Consider the following 22,231-nt stretch of genomic DNA (forward strand, 5'->3'; position numbering starts at 1 on the left):
GCAGAATACTGGATCTAGGCATCTAAAGCTCAGAAAAGAGATTGGGGCTAGAAAAATATGGGTTTCATCAGAAACAGCTGGTAATTGAAGCAGTGGGTGTAGAGGTATTTGCCCAGGGAAATGAGAAGAGAGCGGAGAGGTACTCCCAAACCCCAAACCCCATGTTCTTTCCCACTTCCACATATTGCTTCCTCTTTCTAGAATGCCCTCTCTCCTTTCCTCTGACCAATACTGTACCATTCCTGGAACCATTTTGGAGAGTTCCAGTAACTGGCCTGAGGTTCTTTCTTCTTTCTGTCCTCAAAGAGCCTGGCATAGAGAGAGCTCAGCAAGGGGCAGTTGTGTGTTGCTGAAAACAGAACGATCAGGAAGCTTCTGTTGCTTACCGGTACTGACAGGGCACTAAGGCGGTTCGGTTTCGTGGGTTTCTTCGGAACAAAACGAGGCACTTCAAAGGTGCTCAAACTGCAATCCAGATGACCGTTTGTCAGGTATAAGGCCAGCCGAGTCAGGGCCAGCTGGTCACTATATGAGAGGTTGAGGCCCGTCGCCCAGACCTGATTAAAACAGGAGCCATAGGAGGCAGGGTGAGGTCAGCAAACAAGACAGAAGCCCCAACTGCCCCTAACCGGGCCAAACTGCATCAGACCAAAGGAAACCTGTGACCATGTGACTTCATGGAGTAGATGCTTTGCTTCATTCAACTGAGGGATGGAGTCTGATTCTAACCAGAAGCTTCTGGGTTCTTGTGGGAAGTTACAGAAATGAAAATTCTGGCCAAGACAATCTAACAGAGAGTCTAGTCCCAAAAGGCTCTTGTTGACTTTGATTTTTCTGTCCATGATTTGCCATTTCTAAGGTGGGGAGTACAGTGTTTTCTACTGAGGAAAATGAGACTGGGCAGAAGCTTCAGAGGGTAGGGATCTAAAGTGGAGCAGAAAGAGGGGGAAAGAGTGAGTCAATATGAGAAAAGGGCTGTTTGCTCTGATTTTGGAAAAAGCAGTGATGGCCTCTCTGGGAATCTCAGTTTGATACTTAAGGGAAACTTCTGGTTGGCCTGTAAGTCTTAGCTCTGCCCCCATTTTACTGGAAAGTGCAGGAAAGGAGGTGCAGTTTACCACCCTACAATGTCACAGTATCCTCAGCTCTCAACAGGTGATCACTCCTTATCCTAGCTGTATCACAGGATTATTAGATGAATCCGTGATGAAATAAAAATTAAAATGCTTGGAAAAATAGACATGTTAGTTGTAAGTTACTGTCAACTACTAGATAACGGAGTAATGCTCATTAATATCCTTGACAAATATTTTCTGAGCATATACTATGTGCTAAACTGTCAATGACAAAAGTAGGTCATGTGCTACTTCTCCTATGGCAGATCAACCTTAATTATCCTTGTCATCCCCCACCCCCACACGGAATCCAGAATCCCCACCCCGCCCCCGAATTATCCTCAGTTTAATGTTCAAGGCCTATCATTGTCTAGTCACTGGAGAGTCAAAGGTAAATAGGCACAGACAGGGTCCTGCCACCAAGAGGTGAAGACAATACATACATATTCAATTAATTACAATACAATGTAACATGATATAATAATGGGATGGAACAAAGTACTACTGAAGCAGAAGGAAAGGACAGACTGAGTTTGCCTAGGGCTGCATCATGAAGGTGACATTTGAGCTTTAAACAAGCAACAAAAACACGACTGGCTCCACTGTCTCAAGTACCTACCGTGTGCTAGGTGCTTCACAAGCATCTCAGATCTTTATAATAACCTAAAAAATAACAGCCACATGTCACAGATGAGGAAACAGAGGTTCAGGGAGGCACGCAAGTTCACACAGCTAGGATGTGGTGATGCTGGGATTTGAATCCAGTTCAGCCTGGCTCTAAGTCTACCCTCTTCCTATTCCCTGCTAGAGGAGACGGCATAGATCCTGGTCCAGCCAATCCTTACACTGAACCAATTCTCCAGTCAAATTAAAAAGCTAAAGTTGTGGAGGATCAGAACATGTTCTGGTTTAATATAATCCATGCCATGGAAATGTCTTGTGGAGAAAACATGAAGTATTGTATTTCTGGAATATGCTGTAATTAGCAGTAATGCATTTTCACTGTAGGAAGTTGGAACCTAAAACATTTTCATGAAGACTTGATTAAACATTTTTTCTCCATAGAAAGCCTATGTGTGCCCCACTCACCAACTCTGTATGTTAAAATACATAATACATCTGCCCTAGAGTGGACTCCTCTCAAACCAATCCAGCAGCGAGTGACTTGAGTAAGCATTGAATGTAAATGGCATCATTATAAGGATATTAAGAGGTCAAGCTGTCAAGGCCCCTTGCTAAACTGAAGCTAATTTCAGAAGTCATATTCGCACAGTAATGCCCTTTTATAATAGCAAATAAATCACATTTGCAACAATTGTTAAAAACTAACTGCCAAGTATCTGTTGCAGTTGTAAATGTCCTACTTGTCAACTGCAGTATTTCCTGCAGTATGGCATAAAATGTAGATCAGATAGGGACAGCTACTTTTCCTTAATATGAGAAAGTGAACTTGCTGTTCTTGCATGTCAGGCATCTTTTTTTTTTTTTTTTTTCAGAGCTTTGATCAAAGGGAAATGCTATATAACAAGCATTTTTAGTATTTATGATAATAACACGAATGCTTTGGAGATAAGGATTTTAATCGGAAAGCAGCACTGTGTAGGGAAGAATGAGGACCAAGGAGTCAGAGAGCCCTCACTGACAGTGTAAACTTGGACGAATGATTTAAGTGCTCTCAGTCTCAGTATCCCTAAGTATAAAAGGAACAGATGATCATATCTACCACACAGAGTTTTCAAAACAAAACAAAATAAAATAAATGTACATATTACCTTATAAAGTTTGATACAAGTGCTACTTATGATTACCAAACATTTCTTTTAAGAGGAGATTTTTATAAGGTGCATTTTCAGTTGTCTATGTTAGCTATTATATCGCCCCAATTAATAATTGTTTCCCCATATGTGATTGGGGTGTTCAGTCTCACGGCAACTCAGTCCAGTGGGTGGTTAGGTTTGGGCAAGTTTGGTGTTGCTCTGTCTCCATTTCACTGATGAGGATACTGAGATTAAAAAGTTTCTCCGTGGTTTGCTTAAGATCACAGAGCACAGACCAGGACTCTGGTCTTTCTAGAGCCGAAATCCTTTGCTTCCCCAGGCTGCCCTAACCCCTTGGTTCACAAAGGAAACAGAACAAATTTCCTTAAGCCTTTTCCTCAACAGCAGGCTTGCCTGATTTGCTCAGATAATTGTTCTGTTCTCCATCTGGTTTTTCCATTGAAGACACCGCCTGAGGCATGCTTGTTTTCTGTACAGGGGTTCCTGTCTCCCCCTCTAGGCTGTCAGACCTTTAGGGGAAGCTGCTGACTCTTTGTCTTCTCAGCACCCAGTGTCTGGGGCAGGGCTCTCCGCAGCAGGGCACACTTGCAATTCCAATGCTTCCCCGTGAACTCCTGAGCAACCTTTCAGGAACGGGATCCAGGTGGGTCTCTTGAGGCTGGTTTCTGATACAAATGCAGTGAATATTCACTGAGACCTCCTCTGTGCCAGCCCTCTGCTTTCACACCTTCTCACCGAATCCTATTCTTGATTTGGGACTTTGACGTTAACTTTAGAACCTAATCTCTCTCTGCACTGGGTAGCCCTGGCACAATTTAGATGAGTGATGATGGCGGCCTGTACAAAGGCACTGTAAGTGGGGATGGGGAGAAGTGGATGGATTTTTAAATGTTTAGATGGCGACTTTGACATGACTTGCTTATCATGACTTATAATGACTAGCTTGACAGGTTAATTGATTAGTTGTGAGGGCGAGGGAAAAACATCACTGAAGGTTAGAGCTGGAAAGACCCTTAAAAATCATCTAATACAATCAGTTTACTTTACAAATGGAGCGAGTCTGGTGTCAAAAGTGAAGTGGTTTGCCCTAGGTTGCAGAGCCAGGTATCAAAGGGGCACCATGAGAACCTAAGGTGTCTCAGCTCCCAGTCAGAAGTCACTTGTTGATAGCTGACTGACTGATGTACTATATTCAAAAATCATTTTGTTAAAAATGGTTAGAAAGCTAGAGAGATTTAGCTCACAAAAGAGCACAGGCAATACAAAAATATTCATCTCAGCATTACTTATAATATTGAAAAACTGCAGCTGCCCAACATTTGGGCATTAGTTAAAGATTACAGCACATCTACATGGTGGGATAGTCTCTAATATTATCATTAGAGATGATGATTGTGAATAACTTTTGATGATTTAGAAAGATGCAGAAAACAGTAAGAGGAGGATAGAAATTTATATAAGCAACGTGACTTCAGCTTTGCAAAAATAATATTATACATGGAAAAAACTAAGTAAGAATATAACAAAATGTTGCCACTGTTAATATGAGCAGAATTACGATAACTGCAATTATAGGCTTTCGTGTGTATTCTAGATCTGCACTAATACAGTAGCCACCAGCCACGTGTCGTCACTGAGCCCTTGAAATGTGGCTTCTCCAAACTGAGGTGTGCTTTAAGTGCAAAACGCACACAGATTCAGAAGATTTTGTATGAAACAAAGAATGTAAAATACCTCATTAATAATTTTTATATTGAGTTTATGTTGAAATGATATTTTGGTTATGTTGGGTTAAATAAAAATAGTATTAAAATTATTTTCATCTATTTTTTAACTTTTTTAAATGGTGCTACTAGAAATTTAAAAATTAAGCATGTGGCTTGCATTCGTCACTTGAATTCTGTTTCTATTGAATTGGTTGCAGAGATGTCCATTGCAACTTCAGCAAAGGGGTAAGGCCAGGGGGCTGGGGAGGGAAGTGCTGAGAGGCCCTGGTGCCCCACTGCCCCCACAGGACTGCTACTGCGCTGGATGCAGTGCTCCCTGCAGCTGCATATGGAGACCCGGGCCCATGAGAACCAGTACACAGGGAGGGACCGGGGCAAGGCCAGCTTGCCCAGAATTGTTCTGTTCGCAGGTTCTGGGCCACAAGCTTCGGGATGACAAGGTAATAACATGCTTCTGTGTGGGAGGGGTGGGAGAGATGCCCAGTACTTTTTGCCTTAGGTGTTGCTGGCAGATGGAGGCCGCCTGCTCACCCTGCTGCTTCTGCCTCCTTCCGGTGACAGGCGGGATGGATGGGTCGCACAGCATGCAGATGTGGACCGACGTGCTCAGGCTCTGTGTTCTGTGACCGTCTCCAAGTGCAAATAAAGGTCTGTAGCGAAAGGTTTGGTTTTGCCTCTTGCCAACCTTCTCTTATGGGCATTGAGGTAGGTATAGGATTAAGAGATGAATTTATGGATCAAATAACATTCACTGAAAAACCAGAATTTCAGAGCTTTAAAAATCCATACATGTTTTATAGACTCATCTCAAGGTTTTCTTGTCTTCTTATTCTACAGAGAAGGAGCAGAGGTTCCAGATAAGATAAGTGACTTGCTAAAGACTCCAGCTTTTGGCATCAGTCTGAGACAAATATTTGTGATCTGCAGCAAGTTGCCTCTTTCTTTGACTAATCACCTGGAAGAAGATGAGATGAAGTTACCATTCTCTTAGTGGGGAGACTACTAGAGGAGCAGTTTAGAGGGTAAAGTCAAGACTTGCAATTTGGGCATTAAGTTCGAGATGCCTCTGTTGAACAATGTTCTAGAGGGTAGGTTGAGATCTCAGGTGCCTCTTCTCCTTTCTCAGCTGTAAAATCAGTTAAGCTGTAGGAATGAATCAGAATCAGTCCCTGGTAGGAAGGCATCTTTTTCTCCACTGTCACTCTTAGGCCTGCGGCTCCAGGCTCTCCTTGGTCAGGGAAAGGTGAAATCTACAGGAACTGAGGCCTTCTCTGGGGACACAGGCAGAGGCAGGTCACCCTGCTTCTCACCATGTTTAGGCCAAGGTGAAATAAGGTTGAGAAGGATAGGAGCAGCTTGGTAGGGAAAAGAAGCGACAGCAGATGAAGGTGATGGGACTGGAGAGGATGGTGGCTGGAGGAGGGTGAGTGGCTTTCATGGAATTGAAAGTGCCCTGGACCAGAGCTACAGGGTCTCAGTGGGGGTGCTGGCCTCATGTTGCTGCCTGTGTGGTCTTAAGCAACTTCCCTCCCCTCTCTGGGCCTGTTTCCTTGTCTATCAACACAGGCCTGATGGTATCTGTCCCTGAGGGCTGTTGTGAGGATTCTGTGACTGCATGAGACCATTATTGAATGGCCTTGGCAGACACAAATTTGTTTTGGGCCCTGACTATTTCTTCCTTCCTCTCTGACTGCCACAAGCAGAGTCAGGGTAGACATGAAAACTCACTTGAGGCTCTTGACTTTGGTATTCATGCCTCCTTCTCAGAGACAGGGATCACACTTACCTCTTCTCAGATGCTGTTTAAAAACAGGCTCCAGGATCCCAGTTGTCATAAAGAGAACGTGCTTTCACAGGCATTTACTAAACGACATCTCTTTCTCTCACTTGCATCACTGAATGCCAGACAGCATTGAGCTCTCCATTGTGGTAAACAATGCACTTGATACTTAATTTTAAAGGAGGTGGTATACTGCACTGTAAGAATTTTTAATTAGTAAAATATCAATGTGCTTATGATGTTTGGTAAGAGTTGTTTGCGTTACATAAAAAAAATCGTTAGAGAGGATGGCAGCCTCTTGGCGTGTTGCCACCTAGTGGCAGCTTCTGGGATAGCCCAGTCTCTTGGAGAGGTGAAGACAGCTGTTCCGCTGTATGGGGCCTTCACCCGGGTCAACAATTGAGACTCTTGGTATTCATCTCGGAGACCTTCCCTCTGTCTCTATTAATCCTATTTATCCTTTTATCCTTTTGGGCGTGACTTAAATCACAGCTCCACAAGGCAATCTCTGAGCAACTCGAGCTTCCTTTCTCTATACCACCCACCCTAGACACTGCCTTACATTGGGTCTTTGGAGTCAGTGGGGTCAGAGGCAGCAAAAAATCTGGGCCCTTCCACTAAGCACTCAGGCACGGGTAGTCTACCACGTCTAGGAACTCCACAATTTTCAAAGGCCTTCAAATTGTTTGGATTCTGGAAAAAATAAATGTTTCTGGCTCCCGAATATGAAAAAACCCTGCAAAACAACTAAATGCTTTAAACATATCCACATAGTGGAACATGTCAGTCAAGTGCAACACAAGTCTTATATAGTTATATCTAAATCATATTCCATGAGGGTGCATTTTAATACATTTGATAGGACAAAGGATAGGTGGAATCTCTAAAATTAAAAATACTTAGGGCCCAGAGAAGCCTTAAACAGCCCTGTCCTGGCAGACCAAGAATGATCTCCACCAGCCCCACCTCTTCATTTTATGGATGAGGACTCTGAGAGGTGTAATAACTTGCTCAGGTCCCACATCAGGGGAAGAGCTTGCGTCAAAGCCCAAGTTTGTGACTCCCAGTTCCGCTCTTTCTGTGACACCTAATTATCAGCATTAATAGACCAATTTCTTCATAGCATCAGAAGCTTCTCTGTGACTTTGGAAGTTCTTTCAGGATGTGCAGAAACTATATTTCAAATTAACTTGGGGATCTAAAACAAAAAATCTTGAAATTTAAACTTTCATCATCAACAACTATATTTACATTTTTCACCTTTGTGAAAAAAATTTACAAATCTTTTAATACACTCTTGCCTTCTCTGCTTTCTTTTCCAAATTTCTTCCACCACCTCTCTAAATTTATGACCCTTCTTCTATTACTTTCAAGACTGATGGCCCAACTGCTCTTATTTATATTCTTAAGGTACAGAATTACACGCTCATTTCTTTTCAAGTATTTCCTTGCTTTTTTACTATGTGATTTTGGAAAGCCACTTTCTTATTTTGACATTAAGCACTAATCTATAATAACATGAAAACCCAATTTTTTAATAAACTATTATTGGCTTCTAGGACTAGTAATTATATATACTTCTCCCCTGGCAATTCAATATAGTAATCTCATGTGGAATGTAGTTATTCTCCTTTAATTTTCATGCTATAAATGTCAGGGCTGGTGAATGATTTGCTTAGTTGAGAAGTGCACCTTTAAGATTACTACAAATGATCTCCAAAAGTCTTCTGTGCACATTTTCAAAGCTCTTGTACTGTAGCTCCCATTGGGGAGGATTCCTGTATGCATCCTTTGTGGACATGGTGGACTGTTGTGGACATGGTGGACTGTCGTGCAAATTGAGCTCCTCTCCTGGTGAGGATGTGCATTTAGCACTGACCCTGTCAGTGCGATGAATTGGCAGCAGAGTTCACTTTTCCTTCCCAGTTTCCTCGACAGTTACAGTAAACCAGAATTGTCTTTTATGGAGAACGACCTTGGTGGCAGAATACGGAGGCAAGAAACATAGACTGTCAGAGCTATGGCCTTGGAGTTGGTGTAGTCTAGTCCCCTCAAGCCCTAGGCACAGGGATCCATGAGAGGAAGAGACCTGGTCAGGAGCAGTGTTCAGACCAGAGCTCAGCACTCTTGATTTCAAGTCCAAGGCAATTTTGTTTACATTTGGGGCATTTCTAGAGAGGAGAATGAGACCAAGAGCAGGGAGCTCTCTTTTTCATGTCTGCATCCTGCACACCTAGCACAGCGCTTGTGATAGTAGCAGTACCCAATAAATCTTTGTCGGATGATTAAATTAAACAACACAAGGGAAAAATCTTCCTTGAAAACATAGAGAAGAAAGATACCACTTCACACCAACAAGGACAGCTGAAATAATGACACATTCACAAGTGCTGGCAAAGATACAGAGAAATTGGGACCTTCGTACATTGTTAGTGAGGTTGTAAAATGGTGCAGCCACTTTGCAAAACAGTTTGGCAGTTCCTCAAAAAGTTAAACTTTGAGGGCCGACCCCGTGGTGCACTCGGGAGAGTGCGGTGCTGGGAGCGCAGCAGTGCTCCCGCCACGGGTTCGGATCCTATATAGGGATGGCCGGTGCGCTCACTGGCTGAGCGCGGTCACAAAAAAGGACAAAAAAAAAAAAAAAAAGAAAGGTTAAACTTTGAGATACTAGATGATCCATCAATTCTATTCCTAGGTATATGACAAAGAGAAATCAAACACACGTTCACACAAAAACTTGTGTACAAATGTTCACAACAACATTATTCATAACAGTCAGTAAGTGGAAGGAACCCAAACATCCATCCCCTGATGAAGAGATAAACGCAGTGTGGTACAGCCATACAGCGGAGCATTACTCAGCCATAAAAAGGAATGAAGCACTGGCACATGCTACAACATGACTGAATCTTGAAAACACTATGTTAAGTGAAGGAAACCAGTCACAAAAGACCATCTATTGCATGGTCCCATTTATATGAAATGTCTAGAATAGGGAAATCCAGAGGCAGAAAATGGTTTACAGAGGCTGAGGGGAACGAGATATGGGGAGTGATTTCTAATGGTGCAGAGTTTCTTTTTAGGGGTGAGGGAAATGTTGTAAAATTAGATAATGGTGATGGTTGCACACCACTCTGTGAATATACTAAACACACTTTAAAAGGGTGAATTTCATGGTATGTGATATCTCAATAAAGCTGTTACACACACACACACACACACACACACACACAAAAAAAAAAAAAGCCCTGTCTCCAGGAAACCCATTTTAGGGTGGACATCTACACAACTTGTACAGCCACTTGTTTGAATCTAAGTTGAGTGTGTAAATAATAACTGATCAAGGGAGTCTGTGATAAATCACTTCCCAAACTGTCTTCTGAGTTTATTCTAGCTATTCTTCAAGTCTAAACTTTAAAAAGCTTTGCCACGTGTGGGTAAGAAATACCTGCTTCATACACTAAAGCAGACTAGTGCCCAGAGAGAGTTAATGGAGCTCAATAAGCAGTCATGGGCCGGAAGGGATACTACATTAGCATCACATAATATGCTAATGTATTAGCCAATTACCAAAAAAACTCAATTAAGTCTGAGGATGCAGTGGCACTTTTCTGCAGACTTCCATTTTGTATCGACACCTGGACTGGGTGGTTGTGGACATGGTCAAATCTGGAAGAGAGGCAGGGCTGTCAGGCAAGTGGCATAGGACACAAGACACAGGAAACCTTTGTCCTAGGTATCTCCACCTCCCTCCGCCACTCCTGGTGCTCATCCCAGGGCCCCCAGCTCCTCAGCCTGCCTTCTGTGGCATGGGGCTCCCTCCAAGCTCTAGGCCCTCCACAGGGACCCTTCCTCATCCCCATCAAGTTAATCCAATAATCCAGTAAATCCTGACTAATTTGGCAACGATAAGGGGCTGAGTTTCAGGTAACCTGTTTTCCATAATGGAACCTTTTGGATTCAGTTATCTGAGAGATGAGTCTGGATTCCACAATTTTGCCTTTGTTGTGTGTAAACTCTGAAAGATTCAGCGTCCTTTAAGCCAAGATGGCATCTTTTTTGATGGCAGCAACAGTCAGAAAGCTGCCTGTTTGACCGCATGTAGGACAGACTCTAGGAGGGAGGCTCAGGAAGGGAAAGAGGAGGGGAAGCTAATGTATATTAAGGGCCCGTTAAGTGCAAGGCATTTTGGCAAGTGTTTTCCCGTGTCTTCCCGACAACAATGTTGTGATGGAGCGGTATTAACCCCATTTTACAGAAGTGAAATTGAAGCTTCAAAGAACCTAAGAAACATGTCCATGTTCCAAGCTAAGTGGCAGGACTAGGATTAAAATCCAGGTGTCCCTGACTCTGAAGTCTGGGTTTTCTCTGCCATGCTCAATCTCGGTGATTACTCTCAGCCTGGCTAGGGAAACAAGTGCTTGGTAGAATGTGAGCAGGCCCTGTGATGCTGGCAGTCACATTAAGAAGCTCCAGCAACTAGGAGATCCTTCCGAAGCTGGGGAAGGCCTCCGATTTACTGTGGGACTTTGGGCAAGTCACTTTGGGACTCATCTTTCCCATTATTTGTCTGTAAAGCACTTTGAGAGCCTATAATAAAAGAGCTGTACAAGGACAAAGAAGTATTGTTCTTCAGTATAGGCAAAAAGCCAAGGTTTTCACTTGTGATCAATAAAAGTCCTGTGATACTTTCCAGAAATGTATGGGTGGAGCTCTAGGGCCCTGGGAAAAATTCCGATTGAGTAGCTGCTGACTGAAAATCACACCGGGGTTGCACCTGAATGAATGCTCTTCAGCCCAGGCTTACCTGCGGGGGTCTGCTGCTAGGTCAGTCCTCTGCTCTGCTGAGCACCCCAGAGGCTGCTTTTAACTGATGCACCCCCTCTGAAACCATTTGTCTCTAGCTTCAATTTCTTAACAAATGAAAGGAAAGCGTTAAGGGAGGCATTTACTTCCTTCCATTCTCACCACCCCCCTTCTAAAATTCAACACACTATTTCTTAATGTACAGCTTTCTCTCAGGAGAATACACCAGAAGGCACTTGAGTCATGGCAGATAAGTGTAAATTCTTAGTTTTCCCTCTCCTTGTATCTGCTAAGCATTGTATACAGTGTTTTCAAGGTAATTTGCAGGAAATAACTGTGAAATTGCTTTCTTCCTATTTCCTTCATCAACAAGTGAATAATGAAATGCACAATACATACGTCGATGTTTTCCCCCCAAATCTGGAACAGTATATTCTTTGCTATACCATAAGTCTCTAATATGAATAGAAGTTTTATAGTGTTCCTCCTTTGAGAAGTGTCTTTATATTGAGTCTCTTTGGAAATGTCTTCTTGTCCTGCACACTTCTATTTACAGGCAGTAGGTAACTTAGTTGCTGTCACATGGGATTCAAAACATGCTCCCTCCAGTCCAGAGAAGAGCTTCATGGGAACACAGCTGTCCTTCTTGGTGGCAGCTGCCAATGTTGGGGGAACTCCATGTTCTTTTTTATATTTCCTGCCTATGTTCTCCCTATGGGAGGTGAATTTTGTGAGTTTATTTGGACTTGTATTTTGCACTGATTCCTAAATTAGCTTGATGAAGTTTCAGTGGGTTGGCTTAATGTCATTTGCCTATTAAGACATTTATGGATAAATCTAAAAAGGCTAATAAACAGGCATGAGAAAGGTAGGTCCTCTATGGTGGGCTAAGAATGTGGCACGACAGAGAAGGGAAGCCACTTCGTTTACTTATTTATAAGGGCTTGGAACAATAGGGAACACAATGAATCTAATGTTTAAGAAAGCAAAATATATGTTTAAAGGAATATTCATATTGTTAAAACAGTTCTATTTATGCAAAAGATTCATGTAACTTTATAAAGGTTTTCAGGGATTTTAAAGGATTTTAAGTGCTGTGTTAGACTGTACTAGTAACAGATGTTCAACGACGTGTTTAAGTTTTTGTTTTACTGAAAAAGCAATGGATTACCTGATATTTTCTTTGTAAAAAATCATACTAAAGTTGCAACATTTTAAGTGTAGCTCAAATTCATTATTTTTAAAAAATATAAATAATTTAGAATAACAGAAGGGCTCCTAAAAATAACTATTACTACAGTGGAGCTAGAAGATTTTGTTGGCTAAATATCTCCTTCGGAATCTCAGTCTTTTGTGTCACTTCTTGTTCTTTTTCTATGAAGACAGATGGTGTCAGTAATTGCCTATATATTTAATTAAGTTAAAAAGCTACATAGTAAGGTTTTGGCAAAAAGTAGGAAATTTTGTGCTATGAGCAAAGAAAGCAAAGGAAGCAGAAACTGGTAGCATAAGACACCATTCCTCACCAAATACACATTTTGGAATCCATATGTGTTGGAATGTGAGATTGCATTTCATCAATCTAATTATGAGAACAAAGGCGTTTATCCTGAGAGATAAAGCCCATGATAGAAATCTAGATGGCAGTTCTCTCACATTTTTGACCAGCTGGATAAGAATGATTCTACCTGTTTTTCACATCACCTCCAACCTGGACTCAATACTTTAATGGTTACTCTAAACTTCTCTGACACTCAGGTTTTTGCCTGGGATTTTTCACCTAGCAGGCTAATCATTGTAAAATTATTATGGGGGGAAAAGCAGTAGCTACTTGTAGAAAGTGGTTTGGAAAATTGACTTAACCATTCTTGTGGTGTCTGTTTTCAATGTTCCCATCCCGTGAATCCACCTTCTGGCTTAATGGCAATATGGCGCTCCCAGCTGTGGTGTTGTGTATGGGCTGCACATTTAAACTCTTAAAGCTTAAAAATGGCTACCACAACACTGATTTTATTCCATTTCGCTTAGTCATTAGCATTTAATGATTACCTTATGTGCTGAGCACAAGGATGGAATATATTTGAAAAAATAGGAGATGTGTTTTCTGGCTTTAAGCTGTTCAACTCAATTCAACAAGCATATTGAGGATACACAAGAGAAACGTACATTTTCTTTGGTGATAGGGCGGAGGAGGGGGAAGATACTTACAAAGGAAGTCATCACTAATCCAGTGCATACTACAGTGAATATTTGCTCTGAGAGAAAGAGCACAGGCTCAGCAGCCAGACCATGTCATGGTTTGAACCCTGGATTTGCTACTTAGTCTCTGTGTGACCTTGAACATGTCACTCTAGCCTCAGTTTCCTCATTTGTAAATTAGGGATAATAACAACCACTTCTCAGGGCATAAAGATTAGGATAACTTCATGTAAAATGCATAACGGTGCCTGGCACATGACAAAAATTCAATAAGTAGTTAATATTATCACTAATAATTACTCTGGCCGTCAAAAGTATACCTCAGCTCTGAGAGGCTAGAGGATGAAGTAGCAGTTGAAGGGTGATTAATTAAGGTGGATTTCCATGAAGAGCTGGATTTTGCAACATGTTTTGAAGGAAGGGAAGTTGTATGCTGACAGAGAAAAGAGCAAATGCAAGCTGTTGAGATGAACGTAGTATGTGTGAGGTGGAGTAAGAACACACCTAGTGAACATGGAGCCACCAAGCTCGCTTGTTCTGGAGAGTCCTTGTGGACGTGATCAGTGAGAAAAGCAATTAGTACCATTTGCTGGGAGGGCATGGCTCAGAGCTGTCTTAAGAAACAGCTAAGGCCTAGAGCAAATTATCCTGTACTTTGTCACCCCAACATTATGGTACAGGTAAAATAAAGTTAAAATGAATGTTAAGGATAGTTTTGCAGAACTCATACAACTCAGTAGCAAAAACCCCCAAATAACCTGATTAAAAAATGGGCAAAAGACCTGAATAGACATTTTTCCAAAGAAGACATGCAAATGGCTAACAGGTATAAAAGGTGCTGAACATCACTAATCATCAGGGAAATGCAAATCAAAACCACAAGGAGACATCACTGCACACCCTTTAGAATAGCTATTATCAAAAAGTCAAAAGATAAAAAGTGCTGGTGAGGATGTGAAGAAAGGAACCCTTATGCACTGTTGGAGGGACTGTAAATTGGTGTAGCCATTACGGAAAGCAGTATAGAGGTTCCTCAAAAAATTAAAAATAGAACTACCGTACGATCCAGGCATCCCTCTTCTGGGTGTGTATCAAAAAAAATAAAATAAAATTACTGCCTTGAAGAGTTTTCTGCACTGCCAAGTTCATTGAAGTATTACTCACAATAGCCAAGATACAGAAACAACCTAAGTGTCGATGGATGAATGGATAAAAAAATTGTGGGGTGTATAGATGAGAGTACTTCAAAAAGTTAGCAGAAGAACAGAACTAAAAGATAATATGAATCTTTCCATGAAGTCTTTGAAGTACCCTTATATACATACATACACATATACATACACACACACATACATATATCACTGACACAAAGATGTAGGCCTTTTAAAGGGACAGGTCTTTTAGTTTAATGCTTCAAAATCCTTTGAGTTCTGTTTTCCCTTCACTAGGTATTAACTTGTTATTATCAATGTGCCTATATAGCATTTAAAAACACTGAATAATAGGCACTTCTGTTTATACCAAAGGCCTACTAAATTTTAATTTATATATACACTGTTTACATATATATGTGAATATACAGTGGAATATTATTCAGCCTTAAAAAAGAAGGAAATTCTGCCATTTGTGACAAGTGGATGAACCTGGAGGACATTATGCTAAGTGAAATAAGCCAGGCACAGAAAGACAAATATGGCATGATCTCACCTATATGTGGAATTGAAAAAAGTCAAACTTACAGAAACAAAAAGTGGAAGGGAGGTTACCAGGGGCTGGGAGGTAGGGGAAATAGGGAGATGCTAGTTAAAGGGTACAAACCTTCAGTTATAAGATGAATAAGTTCTGGAGACCTAATGTATAGCATGGCCATACATAATAATACTGATTGATGTATACCTGAAATTTGCTAAGAGAGTAGATCTTAAGTATTCTCACCACACACACACAAAATAACCATGTGAGATGATGGAAACGTTAATTAGCTGGATTGTAGTAATCATTTCACAATGTATACATATATCAAAACATCACCTTAAATATATACAATTTTTATTTGTCAATTATACCTCAGTAAGGCTGGAGAGATAAAGAACAATTTTGCAAGGGTAAATTTGTCACACAAAATGTCTTGACCACAGGTGACAGCTGTAAGTAGGATGGAGACTTTCAGCTTTGTTTTTTGTGATGTCAACATTAATGTGTAAAGAATCTTCTGGTCTTTCTTAGCATTAGCAGGGAGACTTTTCCTTTTTTCCTACCTGCTGCCCTCCTGAGTTCTGCAGAAATGTGGTACCTCCCGACAAGTGCAGGATGCAGTGAAAGTGCCCAGATTTTTCCTTCTCTGACAATGTTTCTGGTGATTAGTTAAAGACCTGAAAGTCCAGAGAGAGGTGTCTCGATGTCCTTGAGAGAAAGCAAGGATCTCCATAATGAGAGTGGACATCTGAAGAAGTCCTGGGGGCGTTTACAGCTGGAAATAGGTTAAGTCTACCATACAGACCAGCTAAAGTTCTACCCAAGATCTGATGCTTAGGCTTAAGTTCAATCTTCCTGAATGTCAAGGTTTACAATGTGAGGGGGTTAACCAAACATTTAAGCACAGTTGCATATGGTAATATTATATACAGCAAAGTTGGCCACTGATTTACCTGTCCTATCAGTGTTAAGAAACAGAACTGTAATTTTCACTGTAAAATTTGTCATCATTGGCCTTGTACTTTTTGGAGAAGTCATCATCACCACCCTCATCGTTGTTATTACTTGTATATTACAGGTCTCTTTTACTGACACAAAGATGCAGGCCTTTTAAAGGAACATGTCTTTTAGTTTAATGTTTCAAAATCCTTTGGGTTCTATTTTCCCTTCACTAGGTATTAACTTGTGATTAACAATGTGCCTATATAGCATTTAAAAACACTGAATAATAGGCACTTCTGTTTATACCAAAGGCCTATTAAATTTTAATTTAGATATACACTGTTAACCTTCTTATATATAAATAAAATACCTTCCCTAAAGAGAAAAAGTAAATCTCATTGAGCTCCCTTGGTGAATATTTTGTATATCTTGAAAACAGAGATAGGAAGATCTTGCAAATGAGAGTACTGGGGGGATTCAGAGAGAGGTATTCATTCATTCATTTAATAAATATTTATTGAGCATCTGTTATATGCTAGACAGGGTGCTAGGTGCTGGGTATGCAGCAATGAACAAGAAAGAATAATGATATCTCTGTAGATCTTGGTTTTTCCATTCTCTGAAATAAATGTATTCATTTTTGATGCTTATATTTCACTTTGAGATGATGATAATGCTCAGTGACTTTTAAAAACAATGCTAATTCAATTCAGATTCCACACACAGTTTGAGAACCTGCTGAGGGCTCCTGTGACAGTTTTACATGTGGTTATGCCATTTGATTTAATAAGAACAGCACCTTATATCTGCTCAGCCTCTCAGAACATCCTGTGAGAAGGAAGGCAGGAATTTACAAGTTGTTAATGAAAACAGAAGGCTCAGAGAGGTCAAATGAGTTGTCTATGGTGTCACACCAGTTAGTGGAGAGAATGCCAGCGCCTGTTACCATCGCAATGACAATATTTTCAGATATATTTTTTGCTATTGTAGGCTGACATCTTGTATTTAGAAACTCTTAAAAACAGTTCTCAGAACATATGGAATGCCCTCTGATATATATTAGGGTCTCCATTTTAGTCTTTCCTAAGACTTTGTGAAAAGTCTCATTTCCTTTTGTAGCTATTTTATGCATATAGGAAGGGTCATTATTAGTCCCCTGAAGCCATTTTTCATCTGAACTCTTTCTTAAAGATTGTGTTTCCTTTCCTCTTCTTTTTTTAAAAAAAATTTGACTACGAATGGTCATGACAGAGATAGTTGTTTCAAAAGTTCACCACTATCTAAAGACAGAGAAGTTTTTTAGAGTTCTGGTCAAGATGGTGGAATACACGGTCCCCAGCGTCACTCTCTCCTGCAAATCAACCAATTTGCAACTATAAAAATGTAACATCAGCCAAGCTGGGGCCGCTGGAGCTCAGGGGAAGAGGAGGAGAGACCTATGGAGTGCATGAAAGTGGGAGAAACCACGATGAGAGAAAGAAAAAAACTGCTCGGAGCATTTCGGGCTGCAGCTGCTTTAAGGCTTTAGCTGCTGAGCACATAGAGCAGGAGCCAGCAGAATCCGTAGCTGTGTCCTTCAGATGGAGTTACTTGGAGGCGACAGGGGAGAAGAGGGCCTTGATGGCCCCCAGGACAGCAAGATCACTAATAGGGTTCCCATGGACCCATGCAGGAGTGAGGAGCCAGAACAACTGAAAAACAGGAGCCACTCAGAATCTGGTGAGTCACTGCAAGGGACTGGTGCAGGGCCCGTCCCATGGGAAGTGTTGGAGCACAGGTGGTGGGAGAGTCGGGCCCACTGGGAGAACACAGGGACACAGCAAGGACAGCCCACCCGTCCCCCAATCAGCACAGGACCATTCAGAGGAGACTGGTCAGGAATGCAGAATTGCATGGGGTGTAGTTTGATAAAACTCAGGCCTAGTTCAGAGTTTTTACACAATCCAGACCCACCAGGTCTCTGGAGAGCCAAAGTACCTATAAGGTCAACCATTGGGCCGAGCCTGTGGCGCACTCGGGAGAGTGCGGCGCTGGGAGCTCAGCGACGCTCCTGCCGCGGGTTTGGATCCTATATAGGAATGGCCAGTGCACTCACTGGCTGAGTGCCGGTCACGAAAAAGACGAAAAAAAAAAAAAAAAGGTCAACCATTAAAGTCTGAGCTGCCCAAAAAGCCTTTCCTAGGGAAAAAGCAGCAAAGCAGCAATAATTTAGCTCAACCGCATAGCTCAAGTACTCGTTCCCACAGGGCTTGGAGCTGGGGACCAGACCCTACTTCCACAATCAGGCACACTGCACCAGTGCCTTGAGGCCTGCCCAGGGACCCGAGGCATGGATAAGGGGACTGGAACCCTCTCCCACAACCAGGCACACCATGCCAGCACTTGGAGGCCCGTCTGAGGACCTGAGGCATGGATCTGGGGACTGGACCCCTCTCCCACAACCAGGCACACTGCACCAGCCCCTCAGGGCCTGCCTGGTGACCTGAGGCATGGAGCTGGGGAGCGGACCTCCCTCCTACAACCAGGCACACCACCCGCCTCAGGGCCCACTTGGGGACCTGAGGTATGGAGCCGGGGACCAGACACACCCCACAACCAGGCACACCACCAGTGCCAAGGAACATGCCAAAAATTTCACCTCCTTGTGGGTGGCCCACCACAGCCACCACAATAACCATGGCTGCCCCGAACATGGCTAGACACCACAACCACCATGCAGATGGTCCCCCAATCACTGAAGTGCATTGGCACAAGGAGAATCACCAGCAGAGATAAAGAAGAGGATATCTCTGTCCACAAAGCCCATTTCAGAGTGACAGAAGAAGCATCTGCTCTATGATAATATTGGGGAACCTGATCACACCTCTCAGCATTGGACAGATCATCTAGGCAACAAATCAACAGAATAACCATTACTCTTTCAGAAGGAGAGAAGAAATCTAGGGTAATTAGAGGGGGTAGGTGGGAAGAGAGGGGGATGGGGAGAGATTGGACAAGGGGCATAAAGAATAGTTATGATTTGTAACAATATATAAGCTAGTAATATTGATTTGATCAACATATCTCAATGTTGTACCCCAAAATATGTATGATCAATTTTGATTCAATAAATAAAATAAATTTAAAAAATAATAATAAATTAAAAAAAAAAAGACAGAGAAGTTTTTAATCTGGAAACTTCAATGGAAAGCATTTTTGCCAATCTATTTGTTTAGAGACTTTTATATGAAGAAAAGGAATTTCAGAATGTTATATAAATGAATATTTATAGGAAGTAAGTCAGACATGATGTTTACAAGTCTTAGATCATATTTTTATCCACATGCATTTTGTGTGTTTTTACCACCACCCTTTCACAGCCTCCTTCCCACTTGGCATAGACTCTTTCTTACCCTCCTTCAAATCCTAATTATCTTGCAACTCAAATCCCACCTACTTTGTAAAAACCTTCTCATTGCTCCAAACAGAAGGGCTCTCTCTCTTGTCTGAACTCATGTAGTAAATCATTTGGCAGTTAAACTGACATTACCTTTTAACGTCTCTTTTACTGTTCGATGTAGTCGTCACTTAAGCCTGTTCTTGTAATTCACTTTTCAAGCCTGTCTTCCCAACTAGCTTGTGAACTCCCTTAAGGAAGGCACTTCCATATCTTTTGCACCTTTGTGGCTGCTCTAGCACCTAGCATAATGGCCTGTACATAATAGATGTTCAATAAACACTCATTGTTTTGTTTAGAGTTCCCCCAAAGTGAGTAAGCTCAACAGATTTGGATTGTCTAGAAGTTCCAAAAGTCCATTAATCAACAAATAATGAACAGGCAGCTGCCTAATGTGGCAATCATTGTGTTAGACACCACACAGGGGTAAATGCAAGGCCTAGTGCATTTTTTAGAGGCAATATTTATGCCTATGAACCAGTAAGAGTACAGAACAATTGTGTGCATATAAACCAACTGAAATTGCATGATGGATTTGAAATAAGCTTCTTCATGACCAGGAACATGTTTTGTTGATCTCTGTTCCCTCAGCACCTAGCAGGGGCCCAGAGTAGGCCCTCGGAAGGTGTTCGACCAATAAACATGTCAGCCCCTCCTCAACTGAAAACCTTTGTACCTATCATGCCCCTTCTAGAACCTACTAGATACTGTCTATTATTGGCTCTGGCTCCGGGACCCATGGGGTTTGGAAATAACTCTTGCTGCTCTTTGTTTAAAGGTTGGATCCCTTCACCATAACATGGGGCAGAGCCCCTCCCCTCATCCTCAGGTGGGAAGGACAGACCTCCAACATGGCTACCTTGCAGTTCTATGTATTCTAGAGCACCATGCATTCTGCATGTGTCTCCAAAGGCCGGGTATCTCCTGATTCCTAGGGTACTGGAGTCTTTGACCTAAGTCCACTGGCAGTAGTGGTTTTGTACCATGTTCTACCATTTCCATTTCCCAGGGACTGGCCCCTTTTTCTTTTATTCCCAAATGACCCTGTGTTCTCCCTGATATTCCTGATATTTAAATTCTATGTTTCCAAAACTGTTCTCCCATTCTGCTACCCTAGAATCTCATTCTGATCTCCTTATGTCTAGACAGGATTTTCCACATTCTTATCTGGAGTTAATTCACAATTGTGGGCCTGTCCTTGGTGTATCACCAAGGATATTTTATCTACTTTTCCTTGGCTCCCAGTCTCCTTTGCTGCTACCCTGCCAGAATGGTAAATTATGGGGGTCCAGCTGGGGCCAGCAGGCAAGATTTTGAAATGGATGTAGTCACCTCAATTTTTTGCCTTTCATGTCTATTGCAAGACGTGTGTGTGTGTGTGTGAGTAAGATCAAGTATGTGAAAGTGCTTTGCAAACCATAACATTCTAAACAAAATTATGATCATCATTATTCGTATATGTTTTCTGATTAGAAATCTTTTTACTTTTGAAAATGCAAATACAGAAAGCACAAAATAGCAATCACCCTCTGTATTAGTTTCCTATTGTTGCTGTAACACATTGCTGAATTTACTGGCTTAAAACAACACACATTTTATTATTTTACAGTTCTGTACTTCAGAATCTCACTGGGCTAAAATCAAGATGTGGGCAGGGCTTCATTTCTCCTGGACACTCTAGAGCAGAATCTGTTTCCTTGCCTTTCTGGCTTCTAGAGGTCGTCTGCATTCTTTGGCTCATTTTTCCTTCCTCCATTTTCAAAGCCAGCATCGTCGCATCTTCATATTTCTCTCTCTTTATGACCCTCCAGCTTTCCTCTTTAAAAAACCCTGTGATTACATTGGGCTCACCTGGATAATCCATGATAATCTTCCCATCTCAAGATGCTTAACTTAATCACATATACAAAGTCCTTTTGCCATGTAAAGTAACATTCACAGGATTCGGTGATTAGGGAGTGGACATCTTTGGGAGACCATTGCTCTGTCTACCACACCCTCAATTTTCCTATACAGAAATTATGACTTGTAACATCTTAGTGTGTATCTTTAGGTTCTTTTTGCTCTGCATATATGTGCTTTTTCTTTTTATAAAATTATCATATTGCATATATTGTTGGGTTTTTTTGGCAGCTGGCTGGTACAGGGCTTGAACCCTGGACCTTGGTGTTATCAGCACCACACTCTAACCAACTGAGCTGACCGGCCAGCCCAGTGATGTAGCATATATTGTTTGTGATCTGCTTTTTACCCTTCCACTAGTCTATAAATAGCTTCCTGTCAAATATTCTTTAAAAACATTAGTTTTAATGTCTTCATAGTATTCAAGTCCATTGATATATCATTTGTTAAAAAAATTCTGTATTTTGAAATTTAGGCTATTTGAAATGTTTTGCTATTTTTAATAGTGTTGTGATTGATATATGTGTACATAAATTTTTGCGATTAATTCCTTGTGATAATTTTTTTAAAACTGGATTCTTCTTATTATTAAAGTTTAAATCTGCTGATACAGAAAATAAGTACTATGAAAATGTTATTGAAATAAATGATTTTTTGAACTGGAAGCTTCCTCAGAAGTCAAGTAAGCTAACCTCCTCATTTCACAGCTTAGAAAATGGAAGACAAGAGAAAGTGATAAGCTCTAGGTAATACAGCAATTTAGAAAAAGAGCTAGATTTGACTATATGAAACTGCATCATGACAAAGAGCATTACCAATGAGCTTAAAACACAAATTACAGTGTTTGGCAT

The 22,231-nt window shown here is 41.4% G+C and overlaps 1 protein-coding gene across 1 annotated transcript in view; it reads right to left on the reverse strand.

The window, feature by feature from the left end:
- Positions 1-22,231, reverse strand: part of LOC134372572 (IQ domain-containing protein H-like) — a 153,953-nt gene that overhangs the window by 27,631 nt on the left and 104,091 nt on the right. Inside the window, exon 17 of the mRNA XM_063090034.1 lies at positions 387-557. Coding sequence (XP_062946104.1) covers positions 387-557 — 171 coding nt within the window. The remainder of the gene's footprint in view (positions 1-386; positions 558-22,231) is intronic.

This window comes from Cynocephalus volans, chromosome 3 (assembly GCF_027409185.1).
Source record: "Cynocephalus volans isolate mCynVol1 chromosome 3, mCynVol1.pri, whole genome shotgun sequence".
Lineage (NCBI taxonomy): Eukaryota > Metazoa > Chordata > Mammalia > Dermoptera > Cynocephalidae > Cynocephalus > Cynocephalus volans.